Raw genomic sequence first — 12,419 nt, forward strand, 5'->3', positions numbered from 1 at the left:
GCAAAGTGGACAGATTTGTAACCCTGGGAAGAATGCGTTGGCTGCAGAAGAGTGTCAATTTGTTTGTGTTTGTGTGTGGCATTTGATTTGAGCACATGTTTTTGCCGTTTGTCGTGTGTGCTGGAACAGAAATTTCTATTGGAGAAGAGTGACCAATGGGCCTGTCTTTATCAAATCAGTAAACTTTACTTGGACTGCTCAAGTCAAGTGAGAGAGGAACCCTAAAAAACAAAAAAAAATTTGATTATCTTTTTTTTTTTTTTTTTTTTTTTTTTTTACATGGATGCTGGTTATGGAAATAGTCCCTGTTCAATCAAGGTTACAGATGGATGTGATGCATGTTTGTTGAAACGGTCATGGATGACTTACTCCACAAACACAGCATTCGATACAAATATGAACCAGCTTTTTTTCTTTTTTCTTCTTTTTCTTTTACTTCTTTTCTTCACTTCATTCATTCATTCCTTTCTTCCCCTCCCCTTTCCTCTCCCTTGCCTTGCCTTGTCCTGTCTTGTCTTGACTTGCTTTGTCTTGTCCTGTTCTAACTTGCTCTGTCCTCTCAAGTCCTACTCTCCTCTCTTCTTTTCTTCTTCATTCTTCACTTTCCACTCTCCTCACAAACAAACTCTTTGTTTCCAGTCTTTTACACAGACAAAAGAAAAAAGAAATAGCATAGTGTAAAAAGACAACAGCAGCAGGACCAACAGAAGCAACAGCTTTAGTAGTCCAGACATTTAGTTCTTTTATTATATCATGGTCCTCCACACAGTATTTTTCTGGCTTGCCAGACAAACGACGGATTCCACATCAACAATAGCAACTACTGCAATGGATGCCCAATCTTCATCCACACTCGCTACGCTCTCCAGCATTACAGGCATGCTTTCCATCATCTGTTGGTTTATCGTCTTTACTCCGTAAGTGAAAATGGTTTAAAAAAAATAATTCTATCCCAATGTGCTCCTTCATCTTCTTCGTCATGAATGAGATCATGCACATCAAGAAGTCTTTGATATATCACTGATCAATTTTTATTTATTTATAAAAATCTAGACAAATCTGGATCAACTACAAGAGGCAATCAGGAGAGTCTCTTTCATTACCCTTCCTATACATTTGGCTTCTTGGAGATCTCTTTAATGTTGCTGGAGTCACTTTGGATAACTTACTCTTGACCATGGTAATGATGAAGAAATTGGGAAATTGAGACAAGAAAAAGAGGGGGGGGAGGAAGAGAAATAAAGGAAAAGGAAAAGAAAAAAAAAAAAAGGAGCAAGGCCATATTCGCATGCAACCCTTTCCTTTGTGCTTTGAACCTCCCCAGGAGTAAAAAGGAAACATTATTATTTCAATACATCTCACATGCATCATCTTTTTTTTTTTTTTTTTTTTTTTTTTAATTATCCCCTACAGAGGATTCTGGCTTGGTACTACACAATTGCCGATGTAAGTAAAATAATCATTAATGTCACACGACCAATTTCTTTTTTGTATTTTTTGTGTGACCCAGCAAAAATCGATCGTTTTTTTTTTTTTTTTTACTCAACCTCTGGATCTTTTTTTTTTTCTTATTTTTTTTATTTGATCTTTTCTCGATAGATTGTTTTGATCATGCAAGTCTATTATTATAGAAGAAAGGCTCGTTTGGCGTCTTCATCTACTAACAGGCGCTGTACTGGAGATGACAACCAAGACTCAGACTCTAGCTCGGACGAATCATCAGATTCAGAGTCACATGTTCCTGATGAAGAATCTGCACTCTTGGGCAAACAGATCGCTTCTCCCATCAATCACCACAACAACAACAACAACAATAACAATAACAGCAACAATAATAATAGTAGTAACAATTACTCTAGCATTCCTGCCAATTCTTCTACACATCATTCTATGGATCATCGTCATCGTCATCATCATCATCAGCAAAGTCTTTGTGGACGTGTAAGAATGTTCTTCAGAAGACGTCGTGTCCGTCAATGTCTCGTGGTCTTACTCCCAACAATGGCTACCGCATTCTTCGTCTGGGCTTTCTTTGAGTACCGTCGTTGTGTCCTTCAGGGTGAAATTGGCCATGGATACCAGATTCTTCAGGAGGATGGATCAGTTGATGAATGGTGGAGTTGGGTCAAATGCAGTGGAGGACACAAGATGCCCCCAGCGCCTGAGCATGGAGCTACAGAATTCCAAATCCTTGGTCACCACGATAGCGACAGCAATGGCAATGATGGCAACAGTGATCATGACAAGAGCTGGCTTCCTATCTTCTTGGGTTGGAGTTGTGCTATCCTCTATTGGGGCTCTCGTATCCCACAACTCTACAAGAATTGGGTCCTTCAATCCTGTGAGGGTCTCTCCATCATGATGTTCACGTTCACGGTCCTTGGCAATGTTCTCTTCGTGGCCAGTATCCTTTTGAACTCATTAGATCCCGACTATTTGTACCGCAATATGCCCTGGTGGCTTGGATCCTGTGGCACCTTGATCTTTGACATTATGATCTTTTGTCAGTTCTATCTTTACAAGGATAACTCGCCTTCAACAACCTCTCACAAGGATATGGAGAATGAGGAGATCCAGGCATAAGAGAGAGAGAAAAAAAAAAACTACAGCTTTTTTTTTTTTTTTTTTTCCTTGTAAACATTTGCAGATATAGATGATATTCACGACTTGTAAAATAAACTCATACCATCAACATCAAAACATGAACAGTTTTTTTTTTTTTTTTTTTTTTTAATTTGAAAAAAGTTCAAGATGGAATAATATAGTAACAAGGTGAAATAAAAAATAAGAAGAAAAAAGGGCGACATCTTTCAGTATTAACTAATAACTATATAAAGCCAGGAATAAAGCCAGGAAATGGGTGGGGTAGGGTGGGGGGGGGCAGGAGTCTCTCTCTCTTTCTTTCTTTCTTTTTTTTCTTTTTTTCTTTTTTTTTTTCTTTCTTCTTTACTTTCTTTTCAATCCCCCATCTGTACAGGGCTTCTTTTTTTTTTTTTTTTTTTTTTTTGTTGTTGTTGTAGTTGTTGTTGTTGAATAATAAAGGGTTTTTTTTTCTGTCATAAAGAATGGTACATAAACTAAAAAAAAAAAGGACATCGGAACTTTTTTTTTTTTTTTTTTCCCTTAAGCAGTTGCTTCCTGACGCTTCTCAATATTAGCAACTCGTTCCCGTAACTTCTTGACTGTAGAACGATATTCAGTGGCCTGATCTCGAGGTGATGATGAGCCTGATGCTACTGCTGATGATGTCGTCGTGGGCTCTTCATCTTCAACCTCCATAGCAGAGTCCTGGTTCTTGTTCAGGGGTGGCGTAGGAAGAGTGCCGTCCTTCAGGTCTGAATCATGAGAGCCACTCTCCCCTGTCTTCGAATCACCGTTACCCGATGGGGGTGAAGGCAATGATCCTGAGGTAGAAGTGACGCCTGTCATTGCACTGCTCTTTGAGGATGATCCACTGCCGGTAGTAGCAGTACTAGTGGAAGGGGCAACCACCACTCGTGCTTTCTTGGCTGGGGGAGTCAGACCCAGATGATCCTCCAAAAGACCCACCCTTGTTGAGAGATACTCCAACTCGTTCTCAAACTTCTCAATCACACCCTTCTCCAACTCCTTGAACTGTCCACGGACAAGACTTTCGATCATGGTTCCGCTAGATTGCAATGTCTGCAATAATTGTGCAGACTTGCGAATCTGTTCCTCCAGCGTATGCTTTAATGAACGGGTCGAGTCCATCGAGTCAAAGAGATTCGATACTGTTTCCATGAACACTGGCTTGGATATGTGACCAGGTGGGCCAGCCAGGCTGCTACCAGGATGGAATGGTGTAGTTGGATGAGGAAACATTGGTGAAGGCAAAGGTCCGGTATGGGATGAAAGGATTGGAGCAGGCAATGTTCCAGAACTATTATTATATTCAACAGACAGAGGAAGGAAAGGAAAAGAAGAAAGAAAGAAAGAAAGAAAAAAAAAAAAAAAAAAAAAAAGTCAGTATATGTAATTCGTTACTTTTGTTGTTGTTGTTGTTGCAATAAAAGCCATTCAATAAAATATAAAATAGCTCAGCATTAGGTTATTTCGTCTTGGATTTTTACCTGCTGTCGAGACCGGCAGTATGAGGTCCGGGACGAAGAGTGACCCGGGAGGATTTTTTGAGATGTCCTGCTGTCTTGGGCGATCGAAGGGGTTGTGGTATCGTTCCAGTAGGTGGTGCTTGGTGTTGTGAGAGTGGATGTGGGGTATGATTGCGAATAGGCTGGGACGTGCGAGGGTTCATACCCAATGCCAGATGGCTTTGGGAAGGTTGAAGAGGAGCAGAGTGGATTGACAGTGATGAATCTGAATAGGAGGGTGCAAAAATAGTCAACGACTTTGCATTCTTCGAGCTTCTAGGTGATGTCAATGGGCGACGGTTAAGGGCAGCAGCAAAGGTTGCACTTCCATGGAAGACCGAGATGCCACTGGATGTCTTTTCTGTGATTGCTTGATTGGTGTTGCTGTTGTTGTTGTTGTTGCTGCTGCTGTTGGAGCTGGAGCTGCTGTTGCTGGCATTACTGCTAGTGGAAGAAGGTGGGTCCTTGGATTTGCTAGAGTGGATTGATGAAGTGGAGGCATTGCTCTGTCTGGCCTCGATGAGGGCCTTTTGTTGTTGTTTCATCCAAAGGGTTGTACGAACTTGGTCCATGACTTCAGGGGGGCCACTAGAGCTAGGAGGGGAAGTGGAGGAGGCCTTGTGTTGGAGAGAAGAGGAGAATGCATTAAGGACTTTACGCTTTTTGTTGATACGGACACCAGGCTCATCATCTTCGTCCGAGTTGGACTGGGGCATAGGAGATTCTTGACGGGGACGAGGAGAGCGTGGGTGAGAAGCAAGGTGATCATTGTAGTGACTACGAGAACCAGAAGCACGTGCGCTATTAAAATAAAAGAAAGGGTCGAAATGGTGAGAGGTGGTACAGTTTGGATTAAAAAAAAAAAAAAAAAAAGAGATAAATATAGTGTGAAATATAAAATGTACACAATACATTTTACATTTTACATTTTACATAATAATTAAGGTATTACAAGTCCATCAAATATAATCAAATGAAATTAATTTTGACTCGTCACCAACTAGATGTCAGGAAGAGTAAGAGAGGGGAGAGGGGTAAATGTAAAGTGCGTTTTGTGTCGCCCAATTTAATTTCCAATACGATCCAATCATTGACTGAGGAATTGAAAGAGACATGGGCGCTGATTACAATTACAATTGTTTGAGGTTGAGGGGGATACCATCTCCGTCTGATTGTGTCTGTGTCATGTCATGACACACACAAAAAAAAAATAATAATATCACTCCTGAACATACCACCTTCAGGCACTGCCCAAAAGTCCAATCCATTGACAATCATACGCACTAACACATTATCACATAAAGAGAGCTCCAACAAAGCTCTCATCTTTATCTTTCTCGCACCAACACAGCATCATCATTATAGGAAAAAAGAAGGAAAAAAAGAGAGAGAGAGAGAGAGGAAATGAAAGAGAGAGAAAAAAAAAAAAAAAAAAAAAAAAAACAACTTACCGAGAACTGGAGGGAGGGTCTGAGAATGATGCATCATCGGGTGAGCCCTTGCGCTTGTATGGAGGAGAGCTATGACCATCTTCAGGGTGACCTTGGTTACGACCAGGACCTTCAAGAACTTCGTGAATGGCCATTCGGTTAAATTTGCGGGCTGTGGTAGGTGTAATGGGAGAACGACCCCAGTTTGCAGGCTCTGCCTCAAGGTGTTGTTGAACAATATGGGGACGACTGCTGTTGCCGTTGTTGCTGTGATGGTGAGCAGCAGGAGAGGTAGCACGAGTATCTTTCATATAAGCTGAGGATGAAGGAGGAGAAGTAGAGCGGTTAGATGGACGGGAGTTGTGGTGGTGTTGGTGACGTGAATCTTCTTGTGAAGGTTGTGAGTGATTATAAGAAGAGTGGCGTGTGCTTGAGTTTGAAGACGAGGCAGTAGATGGAGAGGAGCGGGATGGTGAGGTAGCTAATTCTGCGAGATGATCAAGGCGAGAAGTGGGAGCAGGAGAAGGGGCTTCATCAAGTTCCATGGCTATGGATGTGTGTGTGTATGAATGTATGTGTGTGTATGCAAGGAGAAGAAAGAGACGTAAACTTGGATGTGGACGTTAGAACGGACAATCAAAGAGACAGTTGGATAATTAGAGAGGATAGGAGGAAAAGAAATGGATGAAGAGCAAACAAGGAGGAAAGAGAAAAGGGAAAAGAGGAAGAAGAAGAAGAAGAAGAAGAAGATAAAGAAAAGGAAAGGAATGAATGAATGAATGAAGGGAAAAAAAAAAGAGGAAAAGTAAAAGAAAAGAAGAAGAAAGAGGGAGAAAGGGAAAGGGAAAGGAATGTATATAAAATTGTGAAGAAAAAAAACTCAACACATGAGAAAAGGGAGGCAAAGGGACGTATTTAAAAAAAAACAAAAAAACAAAAAAGTTATTATTATTATACATATTATTATACTCTACTATTAAAACCTGTTGCTATTCATCAATAATTCCGCAATGTTTATGATCTTTATTGTCAAGGAAAACTTCCTAACCTTGCTCTTCGCAACCTTTACCTTTATTCACTTCATCTTTCACTCCAGCACAAGCTGCTCGTAATTGAACATGTTCATTTTCTAAACCTTTCAGCTGACGGCAACAGGGGAAGAAGGGAGAAAGGGGCCGCGACCATAGCGCTGATACAAGTATCGAACATTGGGACATCTAAAGGTCAGTCAAGATTCCAAGATTGACCTTCTCCTTCTCCTAAAAGAGATGAATCAGCAAGCAAATGATGGTTTTTTTTTTTTTTTTTTTTCTTTTTTCGCCCTTCCATTAAATTGCATGAGTAAATGGATATGTATTTACATGTACACATGCACAAGAGATATTCACAGAAACATAAGACAGGCTGAAAAGAGACGTGCGTTCAGGAGCTCCTTGTCCGTTTCACAAACAGGAGGAAAAAAAAAAAAGTAAAGAGCGCCTAATATTATTTAAATATTTTTAATTCATCTATTCAATCTTTTTTTTTTTTTTTTTTTTTTTGCTCTCATGTTCAAGTTAACTACGCATGGATCCCTTACGTGTAGCAGATCCAAAATGCTCGATAACAATTATACAAGTACCGATTTTATTATTTTCTTGTTTTTTATTTTTTTTTCTTTTTTCCAGATTCCAGCTGACAGGGCAGGACAGGACAGGATAGGACAAGACTGGATAGAAAAAACTCAGCCGCATGTCCCCAAAGAGAGGAAAAAAAAGAAGAAAGAACGGGAGAAGGAAGGAGAGGGAGGGGCAATCGACGTATCAGGATGCGACAATTCCATAACAATTGGCATGGAAACAAATCGTCTGCTATGGAATGGAGAAAAGCGGAAAATAAAATAAAAAAAATAAAATCATGGATTGCCATTGATGAAAAAAAGACATACTATACCCCCTGGTACATGCATACATACCCAATACCTCAATGTATACAAAAGATGCAAGAGCTATTGCAGATCCAGTATACGTCCCCACCCTTTTTTTTTTTTTTTTTTTTTTTTTTTTATAAAAAAAAAAAAAAAGAGCCGGCAATGTCATCCACAAGCATAACAACATAAACAGAGGACGGACTATATGCTAACAATCCGATCCATGGTACATGTACCCTTTTTTTTTTTTTGTGAAATAGGAGAAGTTGTTGAGGCGTCGAATTACAGAGAGACACGAAGGCATGCTCTCCTGGCTGCCGTTGCCGAAGCCGTTCATATGCATGGTTTATGACCTTTCTAGTTACAGTTACAATCTCCGTTACCTTGTCACCATCTCCTCTCCCTCATGCAGCCCTATTCCTGGCGCCCTCTCTAATATAATCTTTATGATATAACAGATAGAGTATATTTGTTCCGAAGCCTTTTTTCCTTCTTTTTTTTCTTTTTTCAGGATCTTTCTAGTATACGTATTGTGTTATGTATTGTACAGTGACTAGACTACCAATTTGTTTCCTGGGTTTTTTTAAGAAAGAAAGAAAAAAAAAATCCCAAGGCAATTAGGATGAGACAAGGGCTCTTCAATTACCTCTCCCCTGCAGGATCAAGAGGATCAGGCAATAGAAGTTTAATGCTATGGATAGGTACCACGAATCGACCTTTTTTTGGACAGACATATACAATTATTATTGCTCATAAACAAACCCCTGCTCAACATGAATATTATTATTTATTATTATTATTATTATTTTCCCAGATGATAGATGACGACGAAAGAGATTACCAGCTACATTTGATTGCTCCTTTGGATGATTTCATAAACCAAACTCGTCGGTGGCTTTTGTTCAAGTTTCTTTGGATCTTGAACGCAGATTCTTTTTATATAACCGTGTGTATGTATCATAATGTCATTTCAAACTAAAAAAGCTTTTGCAAGCACTCTGGTGAGCCTTCTTCTTGATCAGCTAGCTCTTTCCTCTCCTCTTCCTTCCCCCCCTCTTTCCCTGTTCCTTGATTTCGGAGACAAAATAAAAAATAAAAAATAAATAAAAAAGATGTCACATCACTAGAAAATAAAATAAAATATATAGATGGATGCATATAATATAAGAACTACAAGGGTGTATAATGGTAAAAGGGCCTTTGGGTTCCTCATTAACTCCTAGTTGCCGTTGTGCTGATTTTCTTTTTCTTTTTTTTTTTCTTTTCCTTTTCCTTTTCCTTTTCCTCCTCCCCTTCCTTCAACCTCTCTCCCCTCGTAAAGCTCATGTGGGTTGATTGCAAAATTTACTATACTATACTTGCTCTTTTCCTTTTTTCCTTTATGCCATTTACCACGCGCTTTATTCTTTTTTAGCAATTTAACGTTGCTCTAACCTGATGGCGCCCAAAACTATTCTGTATAATGTATACTTGTCATCAAGTATATATATACATGTAATACGTATATATGTAATATGATATGTATATGTATATGTATATTTATACAATATGTATGCAAATGTATATGTCAATGTTTCTAAATGTATGGTAAATATGTATAGAATGGATCCTTTTTTTTTATTGTCGATCGTGTTTACAAAGACTTTTTGACAAGGTTCGGTGGATTCCAAGGTATATACCGTCGTCTCCAGTAATTTTTCTTTATTTCCCTGTAACCTGTAACTGAGCAATTTTCGATTTATTGGGTGGATATGCCTTCTAATAGAAGTCAATTAGGTTTTTTTTTTTTTTTTTTATCTTTACCTCTTTTGTTCTTCCTACTGTTGCTACTCGCTTCTTGCTTCATGCTTCTTGCTTTTGTCTTTGGCTACTCTTGTTTTCTATATCTTGAAGTGATCAATTGAAGACAAGGCAAGGCAAGGCAAGGCAAGGCAAGGCAAGGCAAGACACATGTATATGAGATATTTAGAATTTTTTTTTTTATAACGTAAGGAACTAGGGAACTAGCAAGGAGCAGGGGAGGAAGGAAGGAAGGAAGGAAGGAAGGAAGGGATTACAAACAAACATAATTGTGAGCATTTTTGTAAACATTAATAACTTTTTTTCTTTTTTAAAATTAAATGACCCTGTTGTTGGCTCCTTCAGGGTCTTTTCTTCCTCTCTCTCGCTCTGGATAAAAAATAAAAAATAAAAAATAAAAAACAAATAACAAATAATATATATATATAATCATTATTACTCTAGCCCTTTTACTTTTCATATGATCATATCAGACATAAATCTAGCGAACCAAAACCAGAACCGGTACCGGAGGTGGAGGAGAAAATAAAAAATGGGGGGAGTGTTTAAACGAATTGGTTTTTTTTTTTTATCGATCAACTTCCTTAAATTCGCTTGATTAGAAAAAAAAAAAAGAGCCGGTGTCATTTTGGGGATAGTTTGCAACATCAATATGGTTAGATGGGACTAAATAAAAGGCCTCGGGGCCCCGGATTTTCATTATTGCCTTACCTTTTTTTTTTTTTTTTTTTCTTTTTTCTTTTTCTTTACCCCTTTGCAAATGAATGGTGATAACACTAAAAGAAAAAAGACATTCTGACCTGACGATATCAATAGCTTTTTCATGCTGTTTATGTAAATGTGGATTATTTATTTATATTATATATAATTGTGTAATAAATTATTAACGAGTTTTTTTTTTTTTTTTTTTTTTTTGAGAGTTATGAGAGCAAAGAAGTCTTGTGGCTGTAAAGGCCTCAATTGGTTCCTCCCTCTTCCAACCAACCACATTCTTTAGAATAATGGTTATTAAGCGCAGCACTTTATCATACTTTTTTTGCATTGACCTACTCTTACTCTTACTCTTACTCTTACTCCCACTACAACTTCTATAATATTTGTATATTGTATATATATGTATACCACTACTATCCTACTATGCATGAAAATAATAATAAAAAAAAGAACTACGACTATCTATGTAAAGTTTTTGTTTCTCAAGAAGAGAGCAATATTATATATTTGTTCAATAATCGATTCTCATTCCAGTCACCATCCAAAGACAAATATGCAATGCTATGCAGCTCTCTCTCTCTCTCTCTTTGTCCAAAAAAAAAAAAAAAAAAAAAAAAAGAGGAAGGACCCAAGAGAATGACGATTATTTTCACATGTGCTAAAGTAGGTTCAGGAACGCATAGTAATATTCTAGTTGTATATATGATATAAATGTATAATAATAATAAACTTGACGGGCTGATAGGGTACATGTATAAATATTGTTGACATGTATATATCTCATTCTTCCACGTTCGAGCCATCTTATATTATTCCTCAGAATCAGAGGATATGATTGGTTAACGGGTTGTATGAACAATGCCAATCAAGATGCTCAAGAAACTTTATTACTAAAAGGAGTTGCTGCTTTTACACCATCATGACCATCACCAAAAGCTTCGAGTTAGAGACCAACAGCATATCCCGTATATACTTGTATACACATTTGATCTCCTATTTATGATGCTACTTTTTTTTTTTTTTTTTTTTTTTTTTTTTTATATTCCACTCTGGTCAGTTAATACAGCCAAGACCTACTAATGCCCTTATGTGTGTCAGTTTTGCAGGACTTTCTTTGAGACATTTTATGAAGGACTTTTTAGTAGAACAGATACCCCACCTTCCTTCTCCGTCTCCGAGGTCCGACTGTCAGTAAAAATAGGTATAGGTTGTTTTGCATTTTTTTTTTCTTTCTTTGCGTTGGAATGATGGAATGACGGAATGACGCAATATGTTCATCCAGCCAGATGCAAACCTTATGAAACACACCCATCCAAATTCATTCTCTCTTGAAACGTGGCTATAGTATATACCGAAACGTGGGTTTTAAAAAAAGAAAAAAAAAAACTTATTTCTCTTTGCGGACAAAAAGGAAGGGAAAAAAAAAAAAAGACGTAGATATATAATAGTAGTTGCAGAAAGAAGAAGCATTCATCCTTTGATAATAATAGGCTTTGATACTAATGACCTTTGATAATAATGGCCTTTGAGACATTGATAAGGGAGGATCTTTGATATATATATATTTGTTTGTAGCGGCAGTGTGGCTTGAGATTTGGAACTAACAAAGGTTGATACCAGACTGTATATAATAATAAAACAATCTTCTTCCTTCCCTCCATTCGCCTTGTAGCGGCGAGATGTTCAGCTCGTTTTTGAAGAGTGGAGCATTAAGCAAATATAAAACCTTTAAGGTGAATGAAACACCTTTGAAGGAGGGGTTGGGGGCAAGGATTCGATTCCAAGTTGCAAATTAATATGAATCGGACTTCGACCCCCCTCCCCCTTCCCCACTCATCCCATCTCCACCTCTCCACCTCTCCACCTCTCCACATCTCCTCTTTCTGACTCTTTTTTTTTTTTTTTTTTTTTTTTTTTCCATTTTAAATGAAGGAAAAAAAAAAAAAAGAAAAGAAAAGAAAAGAAAAGAAAAAAAGATGTAATACATAATATATATATGCTTGATGGTCATAAAGAGCTAAAAGACTATGAACAAAAGGACAAAGCTATCAAGATGAAAAATGCTAGTTGACGCGTTGGTATAGAAAAAAAATATATGAGAACAATAGAAAAAAAAAAAAAAAGATGCGATACGTATAGGATAGTATGTGTACGTTTTAGATATCTGCATCCTTTCCAACCAGTTCGGATCATGCATTAGGTATAGTGTGAGATATATATATATATTATAATAGTATATACACATAATACAGGTTTACTGTAGCATTGATATTTGGTATTTGATGGGAAAAGGGAAGCAATGCTATTAGATGATAATAATGGTTACGAAGAAAGGAAAAAAAAAAATAAAAAAGGCTTTCATCATAACGGATTCATTTTTCTCATGGATTGTAAGACAAAAGGTCTATTGATTGAGTTAACTATACGAGGAAAACGGAAAAAGGTCGTTCAATTATG

At 37.7% G+C, this 12,419-nt stretch overlaps 2 protein-coding genes across 2 annotated transcripts; one reads left to right on the forward strand and one right to left on the reverse strand.

The window, feature by feature from the left end:
* The first annotated feature begins 448 nt into the window (after positions 1–448).
* BCR41DRAFT_328980 (PQ loop repeat-domain-containing protein) lies at positions 449–2,609 on the forward strand. Its single transcript, XM_022021717.1, has 4 exons — positions 449–917; positions 1,054–1,180; positions 1,414–1,446; positions 1,600–2,609. Exons 1-4 carry the CDS (start codon positions 754–756, stop codon positions 2,581–2,583), a joined length of 1,308 nt encoding a protein of 435 aa, XP_021876010.1. The 5' UTR covers positions 449–753; the 3' UTR covers positions 2,584–2,609.
* A 493-nt stretch (positions 2,610–3,102) lies between these two features.
* Positions 3,103–6,336, reverse strand: BCR41DRAFT_363721 (hypothetical protein). The gene is made up of 3 exons (XM_022025932.1): positions 5,561–6,336; positions 4,092–4,910; positions 3,103–3,901 (listed from the first exon to the last, which is right to left on the reverse strand). The coding sequence occupies exons 1-3, from the start codon at positions 6,082–6,084 to the stop codon at positions 3,124–3,126; spliced, it is 2,121 nt and encodes a 706-aa protein (XP_021876011.1). The 5' UTR covers positions 6,085–6,336; the 3' UTR covers positions 3,103–3,123.
* Positions 6,337–12,419: the final 6,083 nt, after the last annotated feature.

The sequence above is a fragment of the Lobosporangium transversale genome, assembly GCF_002105155.1.
Source record: "Lobosporangium transversale strain NRRL 3116 chromosome Unknown BCR41scaffold_65, whole genome shotgun sequence".
NCBI classification, from domain to species: Eukaryota; Fungi; Mortierellomycota; class Mortierellomycetes; order Mortierellales; family Mortierellaceae; genus Lobosporangium; species Lobosporangium transversale.